The 20843-nt window shown below is 42.1% G+C and overlaps 2 protein-coding genes across 2 annotated transcripts in view; one reads left to right on the forward strand and one right to left on the reverse strand.

Moving 5' to 3' along the window:
- Positions 1-6847: 6847 nt before the first annotated feature.
- Positions 6848-15488, reverse strand: LOC139409959 (V-set and immunoglobulin domain containing 8a). The gene is made up of 8 exons (XM_071155372.1): positions 15417-15488; positions 14498-14556; positions 13676-13845; positions 13085-13289; positions 12028-12180; positions 11766-11888; positions 11501-11645; positions 6848-7301 (listed from the first exon to the last, which is right to left on the reverse strand). Exons 1-8 carry the CDS (start codon positions 15470-15472, stop codon positions 7103-7105), a joined length of 1110 nt encoding a protein of 369 aa, XP_071011473.1. The 5' UTR covers positions 15473-15488; the 3' UTR covers positions 6848-7102.
- A 1497-nt stretch (positions 15489-16985) lies between these two features.
- The window catches only part of LOC139409960 (probable flavin-containing monoamine oxidase A), a 46314-nt gene continuing 42456 nt past the window's right edge, over positions 16986-20843 (forward strand). Inside the window, exons 1-3 of the mRNA XM_071155373.1 lie at positions 16986-17269; positions 17535-17622; positions 19800-19980. Of these exons, the coding sequence (XP_071011474.1) occupies positions 17152-17269; positions 17535-17622; positions 19800-19980 (387 nt within the window). The 5' untranslated portion in view covers positions 16986-17151. The remainder of the gene's footprint in view (positions 17270-17534; positions 17623-19799; positions 19981-20843) is intronic.

The raw sequence follows: 20843 nt of genomic DNA on the forward strand, positions 1-20843 counted from the left end.
GGGTTCTCCATCCATTGTGTGGACAGGAAGAAAGAATAAATTATAATAAAGGAAATCTGAGGAAAATGCTAACAAAGTTCGATCAACACATCTCCTGTGCTACTCGCGCATCGAGATCACTGGACCATTGCTACACTCACTTCTGGGATGGCTACTAGGCCCTCCACCACCCTCCCTTCGGAAAATCAGATTGCCTCCATTTTGCTCCTCCCCTCCTATAAGCAAAAACTTTAACAGGATCTACCCGTGGTAAGGACTTTTCAACGTTGGTCTAACCAATCGGAATCTATGCTTCAAGATAGTTTTGATCACGCTGACTTTTAAATGTTCCGGGTTGCCTCTGAGAATAGTATTGACATACACTGACTCAGTGACGGAGTTCATCAGGAAATGCATAGAGGATGTTATTCCCACTGTGACAATGACAACTTATACTTTTTGACTGTATGTTTTAATAAAAAAAAGGAATATATATATATATATATATAAAGTTGAAGTCGGAAGTTTACATACACCTTAGCCAAATACATTTCAATTCAGTTTTTCACAATTCCTGACATTTAATCCTAGTAAATATTCCCTGTTTTAGGTCAGTTAGGATCACAACTTTATTTAAAAAATGTGAAATGTCAGAATAATAGTAGAGAGAATGATTTATTTCAGCTTTTCTTTCTTTCATCACATTCCCAGTGGGTCAGAAATGTACATACACTCAATTAGTATTTGGTAGCATTGACTTTAAATTGTTTAACTTGGGCCAAATGTTTCGGGTAGCGTCCCACAATAAGTTGGGTTAATTTTGGCCCATTCCTCCTGACAGTGCTGGTGTAACTGAGTCTGATTTGAAGGCCTCCTTGCTCTCACATGCTTTTTCAGTTCTGGATTAAAATGTTCTATATCATTGAAGTCAGGGCTTTGTGATGGTCACTCCAATACCTTGACTTTGTTGTCCTTAAACTATTTTGCCAAAACTTTGGGGTATGCTTGGTGTTTGCGACCAAGCTTTCACTTCCTGACTGATGTCTTGAGATGTTGCTTCAATATATCCACATAATTTCCCTTCTCATGATGCTATCTATTTTGCGAAGTGCACCAGTCCCTACTGCAGCAAAGCACCGCCACAACATGATGCTGCCACCCCCGTGCTTCACGGTTGGGATGGTGTTCTTCGGCTTGCAAGCCTCCCCCTTTTTCCTCCAAACATAACAATGGTCATTATGGCCAAACCGTCTATTTTTGTTTCATCAGATCAGAGGACATTTCTCCAAAAAGTATGATCTTTGTCCCCATGTGCAGTTGCAAATCAAATTGCTTCTTCCTTGCTGAGCGGCCTTTCAGGTTATGTCAATATAGGACTCGTTTTACTGTGGATATAGATACTTATGTACCTGTTTCCTCCAGCATCTTCACAAGGTCCTTTGCTGTTGTTCTGGGATTGATTGACACTTTTCGCACCGAAGTACGTTCATCTCTAGGAGAGAATGCATCTCCTTCCTGAGCAGTATGCCAGTTGCGTGGTCCCATGGTGTTTATACTTGCGTACTATTGTTTGTACAGATGAATGTGGTACCTTCAGGTGTTTGGAAATTGCTCCCAAGGATGAACCAGACTTGTGGAGGTCTTGGCTGATTTATTTTTGATATTCCCACGATGTCAAGCAAAGAGGCACTGAGTTTGAAGGTAGGCCTTGAAATACATCCACATGTACACCTCCAGTTGACTCAAATTATGTCAATTGGCCTATCAGAATCTTCTGAACCCATGACATCATTTTCTGGAATTTTCTAAGCTGTTTAAATGCACAGTCAACTTAGTGTATGTAAACTTCTGACACACTGGAATTGTGATACAGTGAATTATAACTGAAATAATCTGTCTGTAAACAATTGTTGGAAAAATGACTTGCACAATGTAGATGTCCTAACCGACTTGCCAAAACTATAGTTTGTTAACAAGACATTTGTGGAGTGGTTGAAAAACGAGTTTTAATGACTCCAACCTAAGTGTATGTAAACTTCCGACTTCAACTGTATACTGTATATACACTACCGTTCAAAAGTTTGAGGTCACTTAGAAATGTTCTTTTTTTTAAAGAAAAGCCCCCTTTTTTGTCCATTAAAATAACATCAAATGAATCAGAATACAGTGTAGACATTGCTAATGTTTTAAATAACTACTGTAACTAGAAAGGGCTCATTTTATTTATGGTATATCTACATAGGCATATCAGCAACTATCACTCCTGTGTTCCAATGGAACGTTGTATTAGCTAATCCAAGTTTATCATTCTAAAGTCCAATTTCATCATTAGAAAACCCTATTGCAATTATGTTAACACAGCTGAAAACTGTTGTCCTGATTAAAGAAGCAATAAAACGTGCCTTCTTTAGACTAGTTGAGTATCTGGAGCAGCAGCATTTGTGGGTTCGTTTACAGGCTCAAAATGGTCAGAAACAAATAACTTTCTTCTGAAACTCGTCAGTCTATTCTTGTTCTATGAAAGGAAGGTTATTCCATGCAAGAAATTGCCAAGAAACTGAAGATCTCGTACAACGCTGTGTACTTCTCCCTTCACAGAACAGTGCAAACTGTCTCTAACCAGAATAGAAAGAGGAGTGGGAGGCCCCGGTGCACAACTGAGCAAGTGGACAAGTACATTAGAGTATTTAGTTTGAGAAACAGATGCCTCACAAGTCCTCAACTGGCAGCTTCATTAAAAATGTACCTGCAAAACACCAGTCTCAACATCAACAGTGAAAGGCAACTCTGGGATACTGGCCTTCTAGGCAGAGTTCCTCTGTCCAGTGTCTGTGTTATTTTGCCCATCTTAATCTTTTCGTTTTATTGGCCAGTCTTAGATATGGCTATTTCTTTGCAACTCTGCCTAGAAGGCCAGCATCCCAGAGTCACCTCTTTACTGTGACCCCAAACTTTAGAACGGTAGTGTATATATAAAAAATATAGAACTTATTCAAACCAAAAACCATGGATAGATAGCAGCCTTTGCGCAAAACTGAAAGCGCGAACCACTGTATTTCACCACCGAAAGGTGACTGGAAACATGGACGTGTACAAACAGACCAGCAATGCCCTCCGCTAGGCAATCAAAGAGGCAAAACAACAGTACAGGGACAAGTTAAACACCTTCTTCGCCCACTACGAGGAAAACACAGAGCGGCCGATGCAGGCCACCACCACTCACAAGCTCTTGTTTTCCGTGGCCAACATGAGTAAGATATTTAAGCTTGTTAACCCTCGCAAGGATGTTGGCCTAGACAGCATCCCAAGCTGTGTCCTCAGCACATGTGCAGACCAGTTGGCTGGAGTATTTACGGACATATTCAATCTTTCCCTATCCCAGTCTGTTGTCCCCACTTGCATCAAGATGTCCACCATTGTTCCTGTACCTAAGAAAATTAAGGTAACTGAACTAAATTACTATAGTGAGTAGCACTCACTTCTGTCATCATGAAGTGCTGTGAAGGCTAGTTAAGGATTATACCACCTCCACCTTACACACCTCCATGGATGACGCAATTGACATCTCACTGCACACTGCCGTATCCCATCTGATCAAGAGGAATACTTATGTAAAAATGCTGTTCATCGACTCATCTCAGTCTTCAACACCATAATGCCCTCCAAGCTCATCAATAAGCTTGGGGCCCTGGGTCTGAACCCCGCCCTGTGCAACTGGATATTGGACATCCTGACGGGCCGCCCCCAGGTGGGGAAGGTAGGAAACAACACCTCCACCACGCTGATCCTTAACACAGGTGTCCCACAAGGGTGCGTGCTTAGCACCCTCCCGTACTCCCTGTTCAGCCATGACTGCCTGGCCATGCACGTCTCCAAGTCAATCATCAAGTTTTCTGATGACACAATTGTGGTAGGTAAGACAGCCTACAGGGAGGAGGTGAGGGCCGTGGCAGAGTGGTGCCAGGAAAATAACCTCTCCCTTAACATCAACAAAATAAAGGAGATGATTGTAGACTTCAGGGGACAGCAGAGGGAGCACGCCCCCATCCACATCGATGGGGCTTGCAGTGGAGATGGTGAAAAGAATCAAGTTTCTCTGATCAATGACAACTTGAAATGTTCCATCCACACAGACAGGAGGCTGAAGAAATTTGGCTTGGCTCCTAAGACCCTCACAAACGTCTACAAATGCACCATTGAGAGCATTGTGTCTGGCTGTATCACCATATGGTACAGCAATTGCACCATCCGCAACCGCAGGGCTCTCCGGAGGGTGGTACGGTAATCCCAACACATCACCGGGGTTTACCACACCAAGGACCTCAGTCACCCGAGCCACGGCCTGTTCACCTTACCACCCTCTAGAAGGCAGTTACTGTTACTAGCCGGCTATCACCTGATACTCTACCCAGCATCCTTAGAGACTGCTGCCCTCTGTACATAGTCATTGACACTGGTCAATTTAATAATAATGTTCACATACTGTTTTACCCACTTCATATGTGTATACCGCATTCTAGTCCAGGATCATCCTATATAACTACTGCTGTACATACCTTTCCTATTCAAATACAGTCCATACTGTCTATACACACCATTATATACATATGCACAAATCAGAGGGAAATGGGATGTCTTATAGGCTCCATCTTGTGGACATCTGCTGACACAACAACTGGTGAGCAGCTGTTAGCATTGAACGTGAGAATACAACATCTGGGTCACTGGTGTAGCACCAGCAACACGTCATAAACCATTAAAGAAATGTTTAGAATTATAGTAAAATGCGCAAATAGGCAAGATGGTATAGAGTACAGTATATACATATGAGATGAGTAATGTAGGGTATATAAACATAAAGTGGCACAGTTTAAAGTGGCTAGTGATACATGTATTACATAAAGATGGCTAGATGCAGCAGTTTAAATGAGTACAGTATACACATATACATATACATATGAGATGAGTAATGTAGGGTATGTAAACATTATATTAAGTGGCATTGTTTAAAGTGGCTAGTGATACATTTTGACATCAACTTCCATAAATTTCCATTATTAAAGTGGCTGGAGTTGAGTCGGTATGTTGGCAGCAGCCACTCAATGTTAGTGGTGGCTGTTTAAAAGTCTGATGGCCTTGAGATAGAAGCTGTTTTTCAGTCTCTCAGTCCCAGCTTTGATGCACCTGTACTGACCTTGCCTTCTGGATGATAGCGGGGTGAACAGGCAGTGGCTCGGGTGGTTGTTGTCCTTGATGATCTTTATGGCCTTCCTGTGACATGGGGTGGCGTAGGTGTCCTGGAGAGCAGGTAGTTTGCCCCCGGTGATGCGTTGAGCAGACCTCACTACCCTCTGGAGAGCCTTGCCGTTGTGGGCGGAGCAGTTGCCGTACCAGGCGGTGATACAGCCCGACAGGATGCTCTCGATTGTGCATCTGTAGAAGTTTGTGAGTGCTTTTGGTGACAAGCCGAATTTGTTCAGCCTCCTGAGGTTGAAGAGGCGCTGCTGCGCCTTCTTCACAACGCTGTCTGTGTGGGTGGACCAATTCAGTTTGTCCGTGATGTGTACGCTGTGAAACTTAAAACTTTCCACCTTCTCCACTGCCACCTTCTCCACTGCTGTCCTGTTGATGTGGATAGGCTGTTTCCTGAAGTCCACGGTCATCTCCTTTGTTTTGTTGGCATTGAGAGGTTGTTTTCCTGACACCACACTCTGAGTGCCCTCACCTCCTCCCTTTAGTCTGTCTCGCCGTTGTTGGTAATTTCGCCCACTACTGTTGTGTCGTTTGCAAACTTGATGATTGAGTTGAAGGCGTGCATGGCCACACAGTCATGGGTGAACAGGGAGTACAGGAGGGGGCTGAGCATGCACCCCTGCAGGGCCCCAGTGTTGAGGATCAGCGAAGTGGAGCTGTTGTTTCCTACCTTCACCACCTGAGGGTGGCCCGTCAGGAAGTCCAGGACCCCATTAATGATGAGCTTGGAGGGAACTATGGTGTTGAATGCTGAGCTTTATTCAATGAATAGCATTCTTACAAGGGCATTCCTCTTGTCCAGATGGGATAAGGCAGTGTGATGGCGATTGCATCGTAAATTGAATGGGTCTAGGGTGGCAGGTAAGGTGAAGGTGATATGATCCTTGACTAGTCTCTCAAAGCACTTCATGATGACAAGTGAGTGCTACGGGGCGATAGTCGTTTAGTTCAGTCATCTTTGCAAAAATGTGGCAATGTGTAAGATAACATGAGAATGAGCTATAAAACAATAGAATACTAGAATGGACATTTACCGATTATGATGGTCTAAATATCAGCCATTTTGGTCAGGGAGTTAATCAACCATGGTTTGCCAGTGCTGTGATAAGATATTGTGTAAAATAATGAATTTTAAGAATTTATCTTCACTGCAACGCCACCAATCTGGGTTGGCTACGTAAAACTAGTCTGCCCCATGCCTTCAGGTGGTAATACATCTCTGTACACTATTTCATATAGCCTATGTAATGATGACCTTGGATGACTAATAACATTGGGATTTACACTCCCTTGTAATACAGTGAGAATCACTTAGAAGCTTCGGTAACTGATTACAGAATGGACTTTTATGAGACATTTATTTAAATGAAACATACATATAGTAAGGAACTACTACAAGGACAACATTTAAACCTTTAAAATATATTGTAAAACTAGTGCACAAAACTAGTGAAATATATATATTTTTTAAAAGGAGCAAATTTAAGTAATAGGTACTTAAAAAATGTTTTATGATAAGGTAATGTTATCCCAATCTCATGAATGTATTATAATATTATGCTAAATCAAATGGTATATTTTATTACATGAAAATGAATCACTGGAAATCGTAGACTGTGGCTTTGATATTATGACTTAGAAAAATGATTTGGAGAATAAAGAACTCTGTGTGTTCTGCTTCTTTTGTAGTATTTGCTTGTTATCTTATTCCAATGCCAAAGCAACATCTATCAACAGTATTCATTTCAAATTAATTATCATGGTCTTTTATATGATTAAAACCCACTGATGAAATGCCTTTCAAAGTCACAATAGGGAATGTACCTAATTTCACCCTGCAAAACATGATTGTTATCATCTTTCTCTCCGATCACACAGCGAAGCCGTATCTGCTGTCATATTTGACAGGTGTGTATCCAGTGTTGCTGGATGGGATGTGTGTGTGTCCTCGATCTGAGTGCCCCGTCTGTTGCATTCCCACCTGGCTGTAGGCTACCCCAGGGTGGAGGCTTGCGCCCCGGCTGCTGCCTCGGCTGTGTGGCCGGCTCTCTGGGGCCGGGACGTCCTCCCTGGGGGAAGAAGAACAGGGGCAGGGGGTAAGAGGGCAAGTGGAAACAGCAGTATGGCCACAGAACTATCTATAGCAGGGATAGGCAACTGGCATGGGGCCTGCATTAAATATAAATATACATATATATATATATATATAATTTTAGGAACTCAGTTGAGGTCTCAACTTACAATAGTAGAATACACAAGGTGCAATATAAAAATGTGATTGTGTATCAGCAGTTTTTCTCTTGTTATGTCAGTCACTGACAGTCACTCAGTTATCCCATGTCAGCACAACATTTTTGGATTGGTTAGTTACTCTAGCCAGCTACAGTGGCAAAAAAAGGTATGTGAACCCTTTGGAATGAATGACCTGGACTTCTGCATAAATTGGTCATACAATTTGACCTGATCTTCATCTAAGTCACAACAATAGACAAACACAGTATGCTTAATAAACTAATAACACACAAAAAGTATATGTTTTCATGTCTTTATTGAATACACCGTGTAAACATTCACAGTGCCGGGTGGGAAAAGTATGTGAACCCTTGGATTTAATAACTGGTTGACCCTCCTTTGGCAGCAATAATTGCCAAAGGAGGAATTTTGGACCATTCCTCTATACAAAACTGTTTCAGTTCAGCAATATTCTTTGGGAGTCTGGTTTGAACCGCTCCCTTGAGTTCATGTCAGAGCATCTCAATCAGGTTGAGGTCAGGAAGGCGTATTTTCTTCTGTTGAAGCCATTCTGTTGTTGATTTACTTCGGTGTTTTGGGTCGTTGTCCTGTTGCATCACCCAAGTTCTGTTGAGCTTCAATTGGCAGACAGATAGCCTCACATTCTCCTGCAAAATGTCTTGATAAACTTGGGAATACATTTTTTCCGTCGATGATAGCAAGCTGTCCAGGCCCTGAGGCAGCACAGCAGCTTCAAACCATGATGCTCCCTTCACCATACTTTACAATTGGGATGAGATTTTGATGCTGGTGTGCGGTGTCTTTTTTTCTCCACACATAGTGTTGTGAGTTACTTCCAAACAACTCAACTTTAGTTAATCTGTCCATAGAATATTTTGCCAGTAGAGCTGTGGAACATCCAGATGCTCTTTTATGAACATCAGACTTGCAGTAATATTTTTTGTTGGACAGCAGTGGCTTCTTCCGTGGTGTCATCCCATTAACACCATTCTTGTTTAGTGTTTTACTTATTGTAGATTCGTCAACAGATGTTAGCATGTTCCAGAGATTTCTGATAATCTTTAGCTGACACTTGTCATGTCTTTGGCATCATTAAAGTGAAGACTGTTATTTTAATCAAATCAATTCTCTGTAATTATTATTACGTGATTAAACTAATCATGTCAATGTAATTAACTAGGAAGTCAGGGCACCAAAGAAAATCTTCAGGTTACAAAGTTATAATTTTCCTAATATAACTCTTCAGATATTTTAACATCTGATCAATTAGTCTTCTAATTAATGAATTATTCTTTACCTCACGTTAGTCTCATTCCAAACAACATACAGGAACTCAAGTCCTTCTGTTCACCTGATTTAGAATTCCTCACAATCAAATGTCGACCCCATTATCTACCAAGGGAATTCTCTTCGATTATAATCACATCCGTATATATTCCCCCCCAAGCAGACACATCGATGGCTCTGAACAAACTTTATTTGACTCTTTACAAACTGGAATCCATATATCCGGAGGCTGCATTCATTGTAGCTGGGGATTTTAACAAGGCTAATCTGAAAACAAGTCTCCCTAAATTTTATCAGCATATCGATTGCGCAACCAGGGCTGGAAAAACCTTTGTATCATTGCTATTCTAACTTCCGCGACGCATATAAGGCCCTGCCCCGCTTTCCTTTCGGAAAAGCTGACCACGACTCCATTTTGTTGATCCCTGCCTACAGACAGAAACTAAAACAAGAAGCTCCCGCGCTGAGGTCTGTTCAACGCTGGTCCGACCAATCTGATTCCCCACTCCAAGACTGCTTCCATCACGTGGACTGGGATATGTTTCGTATTGCGTCAGACAACAACATTGACGAATACGCTGATTCGGTGAGCGAGTTCATTAGAACGTGCGTTGAAGATGTCAGTAGTTACACATAGCAGCAGTGTAACTATTCCCTCCGCAAGGCAATCAAACAAGCTAAGCGTCAGTATAGAGACAAAGTAGAATCTCAATTCAACGGCTCAGACACAAGAGGTATGTGGCAGGGTCTACAGTCAATCACGGATTACAAAAAGAAAACCAGCCCCGTCACGGACCAGGATGTCTTGCTCCCAAGCAGACTCAATTACTTTTTTGCCCGCTTTGAGGACAATACAGTGCCACTGACACGGCCCGCAACTAAAACATGCGGACTCTCCTTCACTGCAGCCGACGTGAGGAAAACATTTAAACGCAAGGCTGCAGGCCCAGACGGCATCCCCAGCCGCGCCCTCAGAGCATGCGCAGACCAGCTGGCTGGTGTGTTTACGGACATATTCAATCAATCCCTATCCCAGTCTGTTGTTCCCACATGCTTCAAGAGGGCCACCATTGTTCCTGTTCCCAAGAAAGCTATGGTAACTATGGTAACTGAGCTAAACGACTACCGTCATGAAGTGCTTTGAGAGACTAGTCAAGGACCATATCACCTCAACCCTACCTGACACCCTAGACCCACTCCAATTTGCTTACCGCCTAAATAGGTCCACAGACAATGCAATCTCAACCACACTGCACACTGCCCTAACCCACCTGGACAAGAGGAATACCTGTGTGAGAATGCTGTTCATCGACTACAGCTCGGCATTTAACACCATAGTGCCCTCCAAGCTCGTCATCAAGCTCGAGACCCTGGTTCTCGACCCCGCCCTGTGCAACTGGGTACTGGACTTCCTGACGGGCCGCCCGCAGGTGGTGAGGGTAGGCAACAACATCTCCACCCCGCTAATCCTCAACACTGGAGCCCCACAAGGGTGCATTCTGAGCCCTCTCCTGTACTCCCTGTTCACCCACGACTGCGTGGCCACGCACGCCTCCAACTCAATCATCAAGTTTGCGGACGACACAACAGTGGTAGGCTTGATTACCAACAACGACGAGACGGCCTACAGGGAGGAGGTGAGGGCCCTCGGAGTGTGGTGTCAGGAAAATAACCTCACACTCAACGTCAACAAAACTAAGGAGATGATTGTGGACTTCAGGAAACAGCAGAGGGAACACACCCCTATCCACATCGATGGAACAGTAGTGGAGAGGGTAGTAAGTTTTAAGTTCCTCGGCGTACACATCACAGACAAACTGAATTGGTCCACCCACACAGACAGCATCGTGAAGAAGGCGCAGCAGCGCCTCTTCAACCTCAGGAGGCTGAAGAAATTCGGCTTGTCACCAAAAGCACTCACAAACTTCTACAGATGCACAATCGAGAGCATCCTGTCGGGCTGTATCACCGCCTGGTACGGCAACTGCTCCGCCCACAACCGTAAGGCTCTCCAGAGGGTAGTGAGGTCTGCACAACGCATCACGGGGGTCAAACTACCTGCCCTCCAGGACACCTACATCACCCGATGTCATGGTTCACATCAGACAATGCTTCTCTTGAATAGCAAACTTAAATTGTGTGAGTGTTTTTTATAGGGCAGGGCTGCTCTAACCAACATCTCCAATCTTGTCTCAATGATTGTACTCCAGGTTAACTGACTCTTGACTCCAATTAGCTTTTCACATACTTTTTCAAACCGACACTGTGAATGTTTAAATGATGTATTCAATATAGACAAGATAAATATTATAATTTGTGTGTTATTTGTTTAAGCAGACTGTATTTGTCTGTTGTTGTGACTTAGATGAAGATCAGATCTAATTTTATGACCAATTTATGCAGAGGGTTCATGTACTTTTTCTTGCACTGCAAACATTTCTCCCCACCCTATAGCAAAATGTGTATAATTAAAGGAAGTTTCACACTAATAAATAGAATTGCATGAAATTATTTATAAAATTGCTAAATACTCTCTCTGCCCATGGCAACATCTGTACAATTGCAGTGAGGCCAGTTCTGACTGCACGTGCGGGTATGGATGTGGGTACGCAGACCTGCGAGCCACTGCGGCCTCTCATGAGTTCAGAATTTTGTAGCCCACACCCCCATCAAAGTTGCCCATCCCTGACCTACGGTCTTAGTGTGAATACAGTACATTCTCCGGTACCTGATATCGTTAGACACTTCCTTCTCATAGCGTGTGAACCTTGCATCACACTTGTAGATGAGGAGCCATATGAGTATCGCCAGAATGATGATGAGCAGTAGACAACCCACCACAGTACCCACTATCACTCCTGCTCTGTTAGGGGCTAGGGAGATGGAGGGAACAAGCACCAGGTGAAGGAACTTTTTAACTTTTTTTGTGCTTTAAACGTGAGTGAATGACTGAGTGAGGGATTGACTGAATGAGTGACTGAGTGTGTACCTACGTTTGTTAGCTGTCAGTTTGACTCTGCACCTCTCATCCCCCACAGCATTGGTCACCTCACACATGTAAATCCCCACAAAGCTCTCAGAGTGATTGCTGATCAACAACTCCCCAGTCACACGGTCTCATGGATCACAAAGTATGAAGAGCAGCAATGAACACGTTTATTTTTCATTGCATAACCAGTCAGCTTCGATACAGTTTCTGTTAAAACGTGCTTTGATGCTGTAATTCACCATGAAACCAGTAAAGGTCAGACTTACTCTGTGTGGCTGAGGGTGGGATGGGACCTCCTCTTTCTCTCTTCCATGCGTAGTTGAGGGGAGAGGACCCCTCGGATGACTTGCAGTGCAGGGAGACAGTCTCCCCCACTGCCTCCCCACCCTCCACCCAGCATTTAGGCACCGAAGGACGCACTGACGACAAAGGAATAATAATTACACAAATATCCGCTCTGTCACAGTTTAAAACAACTGAATACATTAAAGAGGACAGTGCTTATTTCTACCTTAACATTAGAAAAGAGACCCATCTGGAATATTACATAGGGTAACTACATTGTATTTATTAAATAAAGCCAAGGACACCTTTGCTTGCCAGGGTAGAGAATGACAGGTCTCTGACACTTTCTGAGGTAAGCTTTGTTTCCATTGTTGGATAACAAGGCCACTTTTTTTGTTAGTGCCTCTATTCAGGGTGTAGTACTGTATTTTCTTTTCACCAAAGCTTATTTTCCCACCACACACAATACCGCTCTATTATACGCAGGGAGGGAGATAGACAGAAAGAATTAAAGAGCAGCAGAGTGAAAAAAAGTGCAGACAAAAGGTAAAAGACAAAAGGTAAAAGACAAAAAGGTTAAAGAAAAAAAAGGATAGGAAAACTTCGGTTGAGAACGAGAATGGCGAAGCACAGCAAAATAGAACTGACTTAAAGCTGCAGTAACTGTGAGGAAGTTTTAGCTCCAACTGAACTTGTTATGGACTATTGAGTAGAACATTGCCAGTGTGACACTTGTATTTGTGAAAGCACTTTAGAAATACTCCGTTTGAAGGTCTTGCTGTACCTTGGAGGTTGTTCAGAAGTACAGTTGGAGGTTCACGAGGTCAAAAGAAACATGACAATGAAAATAAAGAGTGGTGACATTCTCTTGAGGAGAAAACTAACCACATTTTCATGAACTTATTCGCCTTAAGATATTCAAGTTGTCACAACTAACTAAAACCAAGCCACACTACAGGTGTGAGTCCAACAGCCAGGCTTAAATAATGCAGCATGTTGACACGTTAGCCCAAAGTTGAAATGTGACGTCTGTCTCACCCATCACGACCAGGGACACTTTCTGCATGTCCACTCCCGGTGACTTCTTGACTTTACACTGGTAGGTGGCAGAATGGGCTGGTGACAGGAAAGCGATGGAGAGGGATGCATCACCCAGGGAAGGGTCGCCAGCAGCAAAGTCCAGCCCCTTAGTTAGACCAGGGTTACCATGGATGTACTTATTCCCACCTGCATAGGACAACAGCTGAAGAAGTCCAGCCCCTTAGTTAGACCAGGGTTACCATGGATGTACTTATTCCCACCTGCATAGGACAACAGCTGAAGAAGTCCAGCCCCTTAGTTAGACCAGGGTTACCATGGATGTACTTATTCCCACCTGCATAGGACAACAGCTGAAGAAGTCCAAACATTTGAAAAATCAGAAGAACGGGGGGAAAAAAATCAACAGATGTTTGATATATCTTAGCAACAAGAGGTGAGCAGATGGAAGTAATGGACTTGGTTCTATCCTTGAACTCGCTACTTTATCTAACAGCATGTTTTGTGATTGCTTGAAAGGTTGTGGAGAGAACTTTATATTACAATCTGAGATCTCACCTAGAATAACTTGGTAACTTCAGTGCCACTTACCAGTTGGTCCTTCTGGGTGGTATCTGGGCTGACCACTGACCACTCAATATCCAGCTCTCCAGTGTCCGAGGGGTCAGGTGTGTATGTACACACCAGGGTAATTCTCTCCCCCTGGGCCCTCTGGACGGTCTGAGGACCAGTAGAGGTCAGCTGCATCCCCATGCTGCCAGCTAGGGCCATTCAAATACTGTTACTGTGAACCCTAGCGACAACTTCTCAAGTCTATTGAATTTGACCTTCTAATACTAATTACTACAGTAGGCCTACTGCTTAGAGAACATAGGAGAGATATTTAGTATTCAGCTTTTTCTTTATAATTTACATCTCCCTGACTATAGTTTTTTAAATGGTGAAAAAAACACATTTATGCTGTATCCTTGACTTCTATAATAACAACTTGAGATGTTTGTTATTGTGTGTTCTCGTGTTAGTTTGTTAGATGAGCATATTCAAATGAAGTAACTGAGAGATGCAATCAAACTCAACATTTACAGGACACTAGTACATCCTCAAGAGAGAGACAAAAGCCTTCTTGTGAACGAACTGGCAGTATCCACCATGGCAACTCACCTGGAGACCATTACCCAAGGGATGACCAGTGTAAGGATTGCCATCCTTGAATAAATAGACTGTTCTATTCAGTCTGTAACAATCCAGTTTCCAGTGTCGAGTTCAGGAATAAGTTAGTAATAGAAATTAATTACTTCCTCACTTTACAGATTACTGTGCATGTGTGTGTGTGCATGTGTGTGTGTGTGCATGTGTGTGTGTGTGCATGTGTGTGTGTGCATGTGTGTTTGTGTGTAGGGTGTTCTTCCTCACCTGCATTGAGAAAAACTGTGATTGCACATATCCCGATCATGGAAGACCATGGGTGAGAGCTAGGAATGCATGGATAGACATTTTGAACCATGGCAACATTGAACAGACAAGCACATGCAGCAATGCTTTGAAAATACATATAGCTCTCTGTGGTGCCCTGCTTGAAAACTAGATGAGCACATGACATGGTGTTCTGAGCGTCCCGGTTTGTGGAGGGACAATTTGTGAAAACACACCTTCATTGCAAAATGAACCTGGATGGAAGAGAAAATAATAGACAAAGTGTTGTGTAGACTGTATTCTTTATATTGTCTGCTGCCTAACTGTCCTGACTTGAACTGTGTAACAGACTTGAAGCAGAGTGTTGAAATAGACAACGTATAAAAGAAGAGCAGGTACACTGAACAAAGAGGTATATAGTTGTGAGCTGCGTCACGCTAAAGCATCAGTTATACAGCTGCATCTGCTACACCTAAATTCTGTTCAACCTACACGTACTTCAAAGTATTTTTAGAATCAAAAAGATAATGTACTGATATTAACAAAATAAAGCTAAATGCTTAGATAAACTATTTCTTCTTGGATAGGGTATTTTGTGAAATACCTATTGTTTTAGACAGGTAGATCAAAACGTTTTAAAACTAGATGTTCCCTTTGGTTAAAGCACCCAAACAGTAGTTCCACAAAAATGTATTTATTTTTCAAATGTATTGTTTGAAGCCACATAGACTACAACAGTGTTTTCGCACTGCTGTTTTCGCACACTGTTAATGTACACCTGTTGTTTACAAAGCATGTCACAAATAAAATGTGATATGATTTTATAACAAGGGTTGAAAACAATACAAGGTAGCTCAAAAAACTAAAACGCTCACAATAGCACAAAGGGGAAATCAACGTGACAATGAACACAATTCACCTGAATGAACGTCGCTCATCCAAATTTAGAACCATTCCAATCATTCGACAAAGCATGTCAGCAGGTTCTCTTTCTCCGTCTCTTCTGCTCTTTCTTCTTCTCTATACCTCTGACACAGCAGGTCATGCCTGTCTTCCTCCTCCATCTCATTAGCATAGGCTAATCTCATTGGACAGTTCTATCAAAACCTGTTTTCTCTTTTTCCAAAGAAACCTTAAACCAGAATTAGTGTGGACTGCCATAAAGTGTCACCAGCGCTATGGGAGTTACACACATTTGAAAATGTTTAGATTTTGTGGATAGTCACTCTTTGTCAAATATTTTGTTCACTTTGTCGCCTACCATCTGTGGATGAGCTCTGGTTTCAAACAAAGAGCTAGGAGGCCATGGTAATGTGGTCCAAACAGCCATGTCTCAGGTGACAACAAACAGGTTATTCATCTGGTTACTGGTTAGTCCAGGATACACAAGGTGTGGTGGGGAGTGAATCAATTAAATAGATTAAACAACCAAATTGGCTAAAATTGATAAATTAACTATAGTAATTGGAACAGGACTTCTACATTTCCAATTAAAATATGAAATAACCAAAACAGAACATTCTTTAGAGATGCAGTCCACAGATCCTCATGTGTGACTGTGAATTGCCTATTTCCTCAAAAACAAATAAGACCAGTTAATATGAATTGCCTCTAAAATAAACCCCAGTCAACCCTTAAATTATGCCAGCCCCCTCAGCAGGTACTACAATTTACCATAAGGTTTTTCTTGTTTGTCCATAAAATATTCCTGTAACATTGCCAACTGCATGACATTAGCATTATTTGTGGCTTTAATTTCCTGGACATGCAGTATCCCATCCCAGATGAAGACAGATGAAACATGGAGCAGGTTTTTATCAAGGATCTCTCTCTACTTTGCTCCGTTCATCTTTCCCTCAATCCTGACCAGACTCCCAGTCCCTGCCGCTGAAAAACATCCCCACAGCATGATGCTGTCACCACCATGCTTCACAGTAGGGATAGTGCCAGGTTTCCTCCAGACGTGATGCTCGGCATTCATGCCAGAGTTCAATCTTGGTTTCATCAGACCAGAGAATGTTGTTTTCTCCCACTACTAATCCAATGATTATGTTACCGTATGTGAGACTGGTAGTCAGATTGCTGCCTTGGAAACGTTTGTGTTAAATCATTAATATCATGACATGTGTTATGTCATCCTTATGACATCTTTATGTAGGCCTTATGGAGGGTTGAAGCAATGTGTTACTAAAAGAAGAGCCATGATGTATCTATAATTGTTGTGATATACCGCAGGTCAAGGACTAGACTGTGACTGTTGGATTCAGTGTTAAAATTAAAATAATATTGAGAATAAATAAGATCTGTGCATAGAAGCCTGGAGCAACAGGCAATAACTGCACAATAAACTATAGCCTACACATATGGAGCTAATCTTTATCCTATGCATTGGGCCTTCATGACCTTCTACCCAGTCATTGGGCCTTCATGACCTTCTACCCAGTTTTGCTAAATCATGTATGGAGTGCCAACTAGGCTATATGCTGTTGGGTTTTTTCTTCCAGTCCCGAAGTCATCCACATGACTGTTTATGGCTCGATTATGTAAACGACTTATCTGGTGTAAAAGTTTGATAAAGCAGTTACAGTCTTCAGTACGAAACATTTAGCCAACAGTTAAATTAGAATAGTCCAAGTTTTCAGAGTTTTGCAGTCATGACTGAAGAAACGTGGGATGTTGTTATTGTCGGCGCTGGGCTGTCAGGACTGAGTGCTGCTCAGACTCTGCGGAAGAGAAATGGCAAACTCAGAATATTAATTCTGGAAGGAAAAGGTTTGACAAAACTGTTTGGCATTCATTATGCAGCGAAACAATCAACGTTCTCCGCATCTAGCCTGTGACAGCGGCTTCGACGCGTCCCATTTGCTGTCATAGAAATTAAGTTGTGGCCTGTGATTTGTTTACGTGCCTAATTTTGAGGAGCAGAAATCACAGTCCAAGAATATGAAATATTTTAACAATTCGTAACAGAATTATAAAGCAACACTATTATAAATATGAACATTTAATGCAATTGAAGGTGTATGTGTTTTTCCAGACCGGGTAGGAGGACGAACTGTTACCCAGGAATTACTTGCCGCCCACGGCATTGATCGCTGGGACATGGGAGGGCAGTGGGTTGGCAGGTAGGTTCTTGGAACAGCCTGGTCTCATAGACTGGATGTAACATAGTAAACGTAAATCCGGGACGTTCAAATTAGTATGGCATGTTATTTTTTGTATGGTTACTTAAGTCAAAAACAAAACTAAAGTGGTTTGTCTGGGTGGATGGGGAGGCATATAACACAAACATCTATCTACCCAAATGTTGTATGTTCAAATCTCATCACGGACAACTTTAGCTAATTAGCAACTACTTACTAGTTTTTAGCAACTTTGCAACTACTTATAATGTTAGCTAACCCTTCCTTCCATAACCCTAACCGCAACCCTTTAACCTAACTCCTAACCCTAAACCCTAACCATAACCCCTAGCCTAGCTAATGTTAGTCACCTAACAAATTGGAATTCGTAACATATCATATGTTTAGCAAATGTTTTACATATTGTACAAATTTCAATTCATAACATATTCTACCAATTACAATTCGTATGATATGTTACGAATTGCAATTCATATCATACGAAATCGATGATGGACATCCATAAATGATACATACCATACAAAACACAACTTATTCATAGGCATATCCTGAATTTACATTTACTATGTTACCTCTACCACTGAGTTTACTTGGAATGGTGCCATGTCACTCAGTGCGGTAGTGGTAAATGCAAAATCATTTCATACATTGGAGGTGTTACAATTGGGTTTAGCCTAACTTCATAATCAATGTAGGGTGAATAATCAATTAGGCTTACATGTAATCTGATTGGGCCTACAAAAAAACTATAACTGTAAACAAATACTTTTGAAAAACAAGAGGATTATTTCTTGGATTACTTTATAATTCAGAAAGGATGTTTGGGGGGGAAAAATACATTAATGAGACCTTTCTGTTTTCTCATTGACGTTCAATTCAGCATTGAAAAAGTTTGTTCCATTTGAGTTTGGGTAATCCCCAAATTACATTAATGATTACAATTTTGGACAGGTAACTAGTAACTAACGGATTACATTTAAAAAGAAACCAAACCTGTCATCATATGTAGCTTCATCTCAACAATATTGTCTAAATGATGAATGGTAAGTAATGAAGAACAATTTATCAATGGTAATTTGTCATCCAGCCAAGCAGAGCAGTGGCATTATGAAGGGAATTAATGTGCCTCTTTGCAGTACATTGAACATGGACTGACTGATTTTTGCTTACCTTTGGAAAGAAACAAAGTTCATACATAGTTTACATTCATAAGGATGACAAGTGGAAGTGCCAACTAGTACAGTACATTTCAGTCATTGATATTCCATTATACTGTATAAGCCTATGAAAAAGGCCCATGAAATTCCCTCTCACACAGTCACATTCCCAAGCTATTGGAGGGAATGAACAGAACAGAACAGGACATATCTGTGTTCCGAGAGTACTGCAAAGTAGGAGAGCTTTGAGGAAATCACAAAAGCTGCTATCAATACATCCCAAAAAGGAGACATGATTACTACAGGAGAATAATAGTGGACCTCATCCAGGACAGAAATCATTACAAATCGACTTACTGGGACGCACTTAGACACAGGCTTAGAACGATTATATAGATTACTATCGACCTGGAGCGAAGACTGGTAGAGGCCACTGCTGCACCCAGGCAGCTAAGACGGTTGTCATTGTGTCGTCTGTCAGGTGGTGCAAAGAGGACAGGAACCTCTTAGACCTACGGTAGTAGAGGGATGCAGTCAGAACATGGAACAGACTATTATTTATTATGGGAAAAGAAAGTGATCATTTGACATGCACCACATAAGTTTAAATGTGTCACCCTCTCAGGAGTTTAGAGACTTCAGCTGACTGTGATAAAAGAGGGAGGGTGCATACCAGAATCACACTACTGAGCCTCAGCTTGGATAAATAATCAGCCTCATCATAGATTTATTTTCAGCACATTCAAATCAAGAAATGAATAAATGAACTGAAAATTTTTTGATGAAATAATGGACAATGTATGTTCCCACTGGGCACACACTGGTTGAATCCCAAAAACGTTCACGTCAAATTACGTTGAACCAACGTGGAATAGACGTTGAATTAACTTCTTTGCCCAGTGGGTTGATTTTATATTTAGTCTCGGTTGACCTTGCTGTTAAAATCAAAGTCAAAAGATGATCACTCTGCTAATCTAACTGTTGTTGTCCCGCTTACCTCAGCACTCAGACATACGTCATGGACCTCATTCAGGAGTTTGGCCTGGAGGTCTACACACAATACACCACAGGCAAGAAAGTACACCACGTTGGTGGTCCTCATGCCAAGGTTCGCACCAGCAGCACCAGTATCCCTGCCCTCTCTACACTGGTGCTAGTGGACCTGTCACAGCTCGTCTGGAAGGTAGGGGACTAACTCGCCTGGCCATTAACTCAGTGGTTTTCAAACCTCTCCTCTGAGACCTCCAGACGTTTCACAATTGTGTTGTAGCCCTGAATCATACTGAACAAAAAATATAAACACAAAGTATCGTTCCCATGTTTCATGAGCTGAAATAAAAGATCCCTGAAATGTTCCATACACAGCTTATTTCTCTCAAATGCTGTGCACAAATTGGGTTACATCCCTGTTAGTGAGCATTTCTTCTTTGCCAAGATAATCCATCCACCTGACAGGCATGCCATATCAAGAAGCTGATTAAACAGCGTGATCATTACACAGGTGCACCTTGTGCTGGGGGACAATAAAAGGCCACTCTAAAATGTGCAATTTTGTCACACAATGCCACAAATGTCTCTAAGTTTTGAGGGAGCTTGCAATTGGCATGCTGCCTGCAGGAATGTCCACCACAGCTGTTGCCAGAGAATGTAATGTTAAATTCTCTACCATAAGCCACCTCCAACGTCGTTTTAGAGAATTTAACAGTACGTCTAACCAGCTTCACAACCGCAGATCACGTGTAACCACGCCAGCCTAGGACCTCCACATCCGGCTTCTTCACCTGCAATATCGTCTGAGACCAGCCACACGGACAGCTGATGAAACTGAGGAGTATTTCTGTCTGTAATAATGCGGTTTGGGAGGAAAAACTCATTCTGATTGGCTGGACCTGACTCCCCCATGCCTGCGTCCCTGCCCAGTCATGTGAAATCCATAGATTAGGGCCAAATGAATTGATTTCAATTGGCTGATTTCTTTATATGAACTGTAACTCAGTAAAATTGTTGAAATTGTTGCATGTTGCCAGATTCAGCTATTCAAGGGCT

Source organism: Oncorhynchus clarkii, chromosome 5 (genome assembly GCF_045791955.1).
Source record: "Oncorhynchus clarkii lewisi isolate Uvic-CL-2024 chromosome 5, UVic_Ocla_1.0, whole genome shotgun sequence".
Lineage (NCBI taxonomy): Eukaryota > Metazoa > Chordata > Actinopteri > Salmoniformes > Salmonidae > Oncorhynchus > Oncorhynchus clarkii.